Raw genomic sequence first — 9,495 nt, 5'->3', positions numbered from 1 at the left:
GGTTGTTCTGAAGGTCAACACATACTTTCCTCAATTCCATAGAAATATTTTTGATAAAATATGCGTTAAGCAGTGCATTTTATGCTACACGTTCAGTTTCATTTTTCTTTTTAAAATCGATCAGCCGATATAATTTGAAAATACCTTAAAATGGCAGTTTTTATACCTTGAATTAAAGTGTAACAGTTAGAGACAGAAGAAAAATTCAAATATAAAAATGCAAAAACAATTTTTGTTTAACAAACTTAATCTATTTTATTTATTACATCTTTTGTTTTCCTGTTTTTAAAAATACTGATAAAAAAATTTAGGAACAGTTTGAGTTTGAGTCAACTACCCTATAAATACATATTAAACCAAGTAAAATATGGATAGTTACAAATTTGTGATATTTTCGAACTAAACAGTATTTATTTCACCTGGTTTATATACATTATCCTTTAATTCGTCATGAACCCTGCTATTTTTATCATCTAAATTATTTTGAACATTTACTTCATTTTTTTGTGTTACCTCAAAATTTTCAGATTTTTTTGTAATATCTGAAGATTCAATTATTCTTTGATTTTGTGCAATTGTTTCAATACCTTGTTTCATATCAATTTGTTCATCCTGTAAAACATTTTGTTGATTTTCATTGTAAACAACATCTTCTCCTAGTTCAGGTAAATTATTTTCGTTCTCCATATTTTGTTCATTGTCAACCATTTGATCGTTTTCAGGACTTACTGTAGTTAAATTACTCCACCAATTTGATAGTGCTCCTTTTGCCTGTGTAAAAGCGCCACCAACTGCTCGACCTGTTGTGGCAACTGCTCGACCAGTTGAGACCATTGCCTGATTTATCTTTCGTCCGCTCTCAGTATTCTGCATCGTACTGTAAACGAATTTTATATTAAATTCCAAAATGTGTTTATTTAAATTCGGAAACTTACTGAGCCAATCGAAGTTTCATATCAGCGACTGAAAGTTGTCCAGCAAATGGATGTCCCGGGTTTAATTCTAAAATGTTTGAATGTTCTCCACTTATCCAGGTTTTATAATTATGCGTATCTTTCCATGCAGATATAAAGCTCGAATTAAAATGCTCAATTTCTCTCGAATTATCTAAAATTAAAATTTATTTTAATTTCTTGATTATTTTTGGGGGTTATTGATTTCAAAACTTAAAATTTGAAAATAGAGAAAATAAATCTTTACAAAAACTGTATGTTCGATTAAGATAAAAAAAGGTCATTTGCTAGTTGTATTTAATTGGTCCTATTTTCATGGTCATTCGATCCAATAAAATTGGGAGGTTGTGAGAGAGAAAACGAAATTACATCTGTTTTCAAGAAGTATAAAAATTTGTTCTAAATCCATTTTGTGTTAAATTACCTTGTAAAAGTGATGTCCGCAGCAAACATAACAAATAAACTCTAAACTGTGAACGAATCCATTCATCCCCACCTTCCCAACCGACTCCATCCAAAAAGACATCATGCCTTTCTTCAGAAACATGTTTTACGACAAAATCGGCAAATCTTAAATCCTCCGTAGTTAAATGTAATTGTCGTCTAAGTTCGGGATCCAATGATTCAATACGAGTACCATCTACTTCAATTAAAACATCCGATAACTGCCGTTTTTGTTTGAATAAAACATTTGTTGCCCCCACTACATAGCCTCGAACATTACAATCACTTAATAGATCCATATATGGCAAGGAAAGGTAAGGAAAACATAAGTAACCATGCGTAAATATTTCTAAAGGTGCTCCACACTCTTCGGCATTTATGTGTGCAATCGAAGTCATTGTATTTTGTGCGGTAACATCAACAAGTGTATCTATGCTTGTATCACGAGGTAAAGTGGGTCTTTCATCCCGTACTCCTAAAATACCAGACCCTTCAACAAACATTTTTTCCGCATCGGTTTTTTCTGCGTCTGTAGTGTTATTTGGCAACATATTTTCGGCTAAAGAAGAAGCCTCTTTATTCGATTTACTTGTCGTTGAAGGTAAATGCATTTTATTTTGGTTTAAATTAACAGGTGCGGTAACATTTTGAGAAATGGATTCAACTTTTTGTTCAGTAATTGAAACATTATCCACTTCGGTTTTTATATTCGAATTATCAATTTCAGTTTTTGAATTTGCTTTTGTAATTTCAGCTTTTGTATTGATATCACCAATCTCAGATTTTGAATTTGTTTTTTCTAGTTCTGTTTGTGAGTTAATCTTTTTAACTTCATTTTGTGGATTCGTGTTTTGAATTTCATTTTGTGGATTAGTCTTATTAGGTCCGTCTTCATCTGCTGATTCTTCGAAATCAGGTATCGGTGACATAGGTCTAGATGGCCTGTTTATTGATAAGAAATAACATTTTTATTTTACATTATAAACAGTAAACTAAACAGTCTAGAGATTGGCTAAGGAAATTTTCAAATTCTACTGACTATTTGGCTTACCATTTAATAAAGAAAAGCAAAATTATCTAGAAAATTTGGAGCTGAGTGTATATTTTGAGATATCGACAGAAGAACATGCTTCAAACTAAAATCCTTGAGTTTTCTGGAATTTCTTATGTTCCAAACATTTTCAAATCTATTACTGACTTCGTAAAAATAATGTTGAAAAGAGCAGTCAAGTTTTGCTTAGCTTTAAGCGATATCATCTATATGAAAATTAAGCAATGAAACTTTTTGTCTGACGTTTCTCTGCCATTTTTGTTTCGTAATATTAATAGTTAGATTTACAGAAAAATGACTTAAGATATTTAAAATTTAGCGAAATATTAAACAAAAGCTTACTTAACACATGCAGATTGATCAAGTCCACGTTCGATCATGCCAGGATGTAATGAGAGTAATGTCAAAATAGTTGAGCATAACGGTTGCACTGGAGATTTGTAAAATATAAGACGTTTTTCCAATAAAAGTAACTTAAAAAGTAGTACGGCTTTGTGACGCCATTGTAATATTAAATCTCTAGCTGACAAACCTAAAGTAGTAAATTTTGTTAGTATTCACATTAAAAAACCTCAGAACTTATAACCCATGTGAAAAAAAAAGAAATCTAGTATTAGAAACTTCGATTCCCTTTTGCAATGTTTCGTTTTTTATTCAAATGTCCATGGTCGGTATATTCAAACTGAATTTTATAGGCCTTATTTATATCGTAACGCAATCAAATTGCAATAGCCATATTTGGTCCTAACACAGAAATTGGTCGAAAATACCTTCCTCTATCTTCTTTGTGGACAACTTTTTTTCTTTTCAGAAGTGCTTAGAATTTCTATTCTAATAAAATTACCGTTGAGGGTAAATCATTATAAACTCAATGTATTTTCTATTAGGCAGTTGATATACCTATAGTCGTCATTTCTAAGTATAGTCTTGAAGTTAAAACATTCTAAGTATTATTTCTATAACCTTACATGTGAGAGTACATTTACAATGTTTTAATTTATTATTTTAATTATTTATTATATTTTTGACTAAATATGCCAGAAATTGTAACTTGCGACCGCATGACAAGATTTAAAAATTGCTGCTGTTGAAATAAACTATTCTACTTTCACATTTATTATAAGTTCTAAGGAATCGAAAATCAACAAATTTCAAGAAACTTACCAACAAAGATTTGTGAAGGTATTTGAGTTTGAGATAGACAAGAGTTTAGATGGTGATAGGTGTCCTCAAGTAGTGTAACCTTACTAAAATCACCTTCTTCAAAGTATGCATGTGTGATTAAAGACATTTTGACTTGAATATGTCCGTATAATGATAATGTACTTAAAACGCATACTGCCTTTTGTACAGTACTTCGAGTAATATCATCAGTTTTTATTTTTAATTTCTAAAATATTAAAAATTATAATTTAGGTTTAAGAATTCTTCAGGTATGAATAAATCGTAAATAAAACTTTATGAACATATCGGGATTTAAATTTTTTGCCTCCATTTTGTAGAAAACAATTTCGCCTTATGTTTTCGCAATCGTGTATTTTAGGCCAAAATGGTCTAAAATGACTTTGAACACTCGGTATTGCAACATTGAACGTGTTATAACTTCATAAATATTAATTTTGGAAAATTGCAAAGTAAAAGTTGTAGGAAATTTGTAGATTTAAAAGTTAAACTATATAATTATTAATATTGATAATAATAACTCCTAGTTTTTAATCTTAAAAGGTTCCTAACGCGAACAAGCTTTCTGTGAATTCGATATTGATAATTTTAATTTAAACTTTGTTTGAGGTCCGCGTAAATGTTAATTTATATTTGAAAAAAACTTGAGGTTTTAAAAAGTTAAACGGTGAGCCATAAACTTTCATGGCATGTTATTACAGTGAATCTCGATAACTCGAACCTCGTTAAGTCGAAATCTTCGATAAGTCGAAAAAAATGCCATACCCTTCCGCTGATTGATCAAATACGCGATTTGTCGAATATGTAAGGGTCTATTAATAAATAGCAAGTAATCAGGTGGTCTAAATTGGAACTACTAAGAAAGCGGTCCACTTCTTGTTTAAAAGTACAAACTTTTATCGCCAGTTGGCGAGATTTATCTGATTTGAGTTTGAATATTTTTATTGACCTTAAAAAATGGTTTGTACAACTATTGTCATCTGGTAGCCGAAATTGTAGCTACTGAATTCGGGTCCTCTTCTAATTTTAATTATTACGATTTATTATCGCCAGTTAGGGAGTTGCAACTCAAGAGTTATCAATAACTTGTACAAAATATTGTTTCCCTAGGAACTATTTATAGTGCATTTGTACACGTTAACTCAAATTTAAAAAAAAAAAAGAAAGATTACGTAAGTTGAATTTAGTAAAATACGTATATATGTATAATGATTATTATTTGGAATTCCCCAAAATCATAGCATTAATCTCCATGTTTTCGTTAAGTAGAAAACTTGTTTACTCAAAATTTTGTAACTTATTAATGCCTAAAAAAGCCTATACAGTGAACAGATTTTTTACGAAATTACAAATCCTTCGTGAAAGTTATTCGATATATTTATCAGTTTACTTAAATCTATTTTTGTATTATGATGTAATATTTTGTCATTTCCTGATTTATTGGCACGTTTAAATAATAGTTTTTGATAATTATGCAAATGTATTTATAGAAATTAGAAAACATACAATTATTTCTAGAAACACAATCGATTGCAATTAACCAAATTCACGCATGTGAATTGTTGACATTGAAATTCCATTTCAATTGATTGCAAATAATATTAGCGAAATATTGTGCTAAATGAAAAAATAGCGTTATTCAAATATGGGAAACATCATGAAAAGGTAACCGCACTTATTAATTAAATGCCACGACATAATTAGTTTGTTATCAAGTCACTGTACATAATTATATCTAACAATATTGTGACAGTAAACACAAAATAATTAAATAATTACCTCCACGGGAATTTGCCGATAACAAGATATACCAAAAACAGTTTTTCTTGGATCAGTTAAACTTGAAAGGTGAAAATAAGCCGTGTCATTTTCAAAATTGTGTGAACCATCAGGTAAGGCTAATGTAGGTAAATATTTCCATCCTGGTGGACATTCATTAGGTGATTCCGGTACCAATGGTGGATATGAGTATTCGACCTAAAAATTATAAATTTTTCAAAATATTATACATCGAAAAATCATTATCGATAGAAATTTTGCCAACATATAAATTAAAATTGTCTTTAAATACCTGACATCCTTTTTTGTGATGAAATCCCACAACGATCACATGTAAAATCGGATTTTCTGACTCACTCATCGTAAATATTTACACTTTTAACATGTCATAAATAGATTTATGAAATTATTTGCATTATTTGACAGTTCACTTACCGCCATTTGTAATTGAACTGAAATGACCGTAGTTCAAATGCATTGTTCAATCAGGTATCTTTTGACGTTCAACAATCGGAGTTTTAATCCATTCTGTTGGTAGAATTTCTGTAGTGTCGTTGAATTATTGATAAACAAAGTAACACAATGGTATGTTTTCATTAAAATGGTCGTATTTTATGTGTAAAATAAAATTGTGGTGCAATTTTAAACATTTTTTATTGATACAACTAGTAGAGGAATAAATATTTCAACAAAGAGAACTAAGTGTGTGATTTATTTTCACCGGCAAATGAAAAGGTCATATTCGACAGCCAAGATGAATCAAGTCTCATTTGAGAATACATTTGAAGATTATGTAGAAATTGGTGATAGTCTATTGATGAACAAAAAGGTAAAGAAATAAATTGTATTAAAATGATGCCTTTAGTACAAGGTCCTGTGGCGCAACGGATAACGCGTCTGACTACGGATCAGAAGATTCCAGGTTCGAATCCTGGCAGGATCGTGTATAATTTTTTCGTAATATAATTTTTTTTAGTTACGAAATGATAAGCTCAATAAGTATGCAGTTTCTGTGTGGGAGAAAAATTTTAAGGATTATAAACGTGAAGAGGACCATTCTGTATATACCGGTTCTACTGGAATTGCACTTCTTAAGCTGTTAATTGCATCCAGGAAACCAGAAACCGAGAAAAGACAAATACTGGAAGTAAGTACATAATTTTAAAAGAAATTAAAACTTCGTTTTCATAATTAACAAAGAAATAACCAAATATGAGTTTTCGTTAATGAAATTTCCTTGCCTTTTTAATATTTTAGGATGCTCGAAAATTGATTCCAACTTATAAATTAAATAAAAGACGAATTACATTCCTTTGTGGAGATGCAGGACCGCTATCTGTTGCTGCAGTCATTGAACACAGATTGGGAAATGATACCGAAGCTAATAAACTGATTCAAAAGTAAGTATTCAATTCAGTTTTATTGTATTTTTAATTCCTATATTAAGGGAGATAATAATTTTGCAGCTTAGTTGAACTTGGAGACGGAGTTTTGGATATCGATGCGAACACGCCAAATGAACTTTTATATGGAAGATGTGGTTATTTATATGCCCTGTTATTTGTTAAAGAACATATCAAAAATGCTCAAATCGAAGATGAATTCATAAAACAAGTACTAGAAAAAAATTAACAAATTGGGAGAGATTAAGGTTTTCCGGGCTACAAATTTTATTTTTAAACATCATTTCACTTTTGCTTTTCATCTAATTTTATCGAATTTATTGCCCAGGAAACAGTAATATCCCCACATATTATTTCAAATATTTGATTAAATTGCATTATATTTGTTTAGATTATTGACGTGGTCCTCAAATGTGGACAACATATGGCGAAATCGATGAAACTAACATCAAAAGTTCCCTTGATGTTCGAATGGCATGACAGTAATTATTTGGGCGCAGCTCATGGTTTAAGCGGAATTTTATATTTGCTATTACAAGCACGCAGATATGTATCTGAGGATGCCTTAAATTTTCTTATTAAACCTTCAATTGATTATTTATCGTCCATACGATTTTCATCTGGAAATTTTCCATCGTCGCTTGGTAAAGAACGTGATAAGTTAGTCCAGTGGTGTCATGGTGCTCCTGGATTTACTCATTTGTACTGTTTAGCTTATGAGGTATAGTATTATGCATCAAAAATTTATTTAGGCAGTTTATAAAGTTTTCATTTTTTGATAGGTTTACAATGATAAGCAATATTTAAATATCGCCCAAGAATGTGGAGAAGTTGTGTGGAAACGTGGAATTCTAACAAAAGGATACAGCATTTGTCATGGAGTTGCTGGAAATGCTTATACATTTTTACAGTTGTTTAAAACCACCAACGTAAGTTAAATAATTCAAAATTTGGATTTACTACTAACTATAATAGCTTGTGGAATAATTTTATTATTTAAGTATAAAAATCTTAGCAATTGATAGCATTTAAGTAGAAAATAGCAATCCTTATAATTCGATTTTTTGAGTAGTGGCTCGTCAATTTTTTTAAACTTAAAAAGTTTACCCTAGTTTTTTAAGTTTTTAGAGTAATTATTAAATCATTAAACAAATTGTTTCTAAGATTTCGCCTGAAATCGATTCGTGAAACCTCGTCTCATTTGAGATTTTGGGCGCAACGAAGACGATTTTTTGGGTCATAATTTTATGTACCTGAAAGTTTAATAAACAGTGAAGGTCCTGATTAGACTATATAGACATATTTGCCTGTAAATGACGCCTTTATGTTAATTTGAAATGAAGAGACACTAGTAATAATTTTTTTAAATTTTAGGATCAAAAATATCTCCATCAGGCTATCCAGTTTGCTGAATGGGTCACAGATTATACAACAAGCCATGAATTTCATTACCCAGATCGCCCACTATCCTTATTTGAAGGACTTGCTGGACGTTTGTACTTGATCGTGGATATTCAAGAACCGTATAACGCCAAATTCCCTGGCTATGAACTGTAAATTAAGCCAAAAATTTTTTGACACATAATAATATGATGCATAGTCAATTAAAAGTATAAGCTTCAAACGATACAAATATTGTTCTTCCTTACACACGCGCTTTAAAATTTACCAGACTTGTACAACTCGTGATTTGATATTTATTTGCTATAAATTTTTCGATATTTATAATAATTTCTTTCATATTTTTATACATACATTCATGTCTGATAATGTGTAGTATTTATTTTCTCATTTTGTACCATTTTTTAAGTAAAAATAAAGCTTTTTGATATTACATACCTTACGATAAGTTGTTTTTAATCATGGTTTGCGCATTTGCGACAGTAGATAGTTCCCAGATCCGACAAGTAGTGTGTGGAATGGGTAAAATGGGTAATTCCATTGATGATAATGATGTGTGTTGTATTTAGATTATTCTGAATACATATTCTTTGAGTGATCGTCTTTACTCATCACAATTCCAGAGACATCCTGTTCAAATGAACAGAGTTTCTTTTTTTTTTTTGTTCTTCGTAGACTGAAAACATTTGAAATCGACAATTTTGCAAGATCGGCTCAACAACGTTGCTATTTTACATATGTATTCGTATAGCACCGACAAGCTCGATTTAGATGAAGTGATGTGTAATTCGAAACGTGCAAGTGTTTTTGATATGCGAAAATGAGTTTTTCGTTTGTTGTACGATGAACCATTTTGAGTATTTGAAAAATTTTATAACGTTGTTATACGATTTTTGTAAACATGAAATACGTAATAAAAAGGCACGTAGTGGTTTGGCGAGTTGACACTATTCAAAAGCAGAGACTATATCAGAAAACCGATATATTCTCTGTCAAAAGGTACTTCCTAAACATTAAATCAATTCATTTAGAAATTTTTAACCCTTCTATTTCAAGTTGGAGGTATTAAAGAGATGCGCAGTTTTAAAAACATATTTGTTCATAAAAAATGGTGCGAAGTTAACACCAACAAAAAGCAGTGGAAGTTACGATAATAACCGCAATAAACGATTCCTGAAATTTCGATACAACAAAGTAGCAGGAAGCTGAAAAGTTCAAAATTTTACTAAAGCTTGTATAAAAACCACAACAGAAATAAACAATAATGAGCTCTCGGACACAC

At 30.5% G+C, this 9,495-nt stretch overlaps 2 protein-coding genes and 1 non-coding gene across 3 annotated transcripts; 2 read left to right on the top strand and 1 right to left on the bottom strand.

Annotated features, from left to right (window-relative positions):
- Positions 1-275: 275 nt before the first annotated feature.
- LOC123296558 (late secretory pathway protein AVL9 homolog) lies at positions 276-5,874 on the bottom strand. Its single transcript, XM_044878083.1, has 7 exons — positions 5,702-5,874; positions 5,410-5,607; positions 3,613-3,838; positions 2,791-2,980; positions 1,378-2,339; positions 936-1,107; positions 276-877 (listed from the first exon to the last, which is right to left on the bottom strand). Exons 1-7 carry the CDS (start codon positions 5,768-5,770, stop codon positions 400-402), a joined length of 2,295 nt encoding a protein of 764 aa, XP_044734018.1. The 5' UTR covers positions 5,771-5,874; the 3' UTR covers positions 276-399.
- LOC123296559 (lanC-like protein 2) lies at positions 5,860-8,501 on the top strand. The gene is made up of 7 exons (XM_044878084.1): positions 5,860-6,238; positions 6,386-6,556; positions 6,667-6,809; positions 6,876-7,023; positions 7,204-7,533; positions 7,595-7,741; positions 8,187-8,501. Exons 1-7 carry the CDS (start codon positions 6,137-6,139, stop codon positions 8,367-8,369), a joined length of 1,224 nt encoding a protein of 407 aa, XP_044734019.1. The 5' UTR covers positions 5,860-6,136; the 3' UTR covers positions 8,370-8,501.
- Trnar-acg lies at positions 6,280-6,352 on the top strand. The gene has a single exon. It is a non-coding gene; the product is annotated as a tRNA-Arg (tRNA).
- Positions 8,502-9,495: the final 994 nt, after the last annotated feature.

This window comes from Chrysoperla carnea, chromosome 3, assembly GCF_905475395.1.
Source record: "Chrysoperla carnea chromosome 3, inChrCarn1.1, whole genome shotgun sequence".
Classification (NCBI taxonomy): Eukaryota; Metazoa; Arthropoda; class Insecta; order Neuroptera; family Chrysopidae; genus Chrysoperla; species Chrysoperla carnea.
This window is presented reverse-complemented; position numbering and strand designations above follow the sequence as displayed.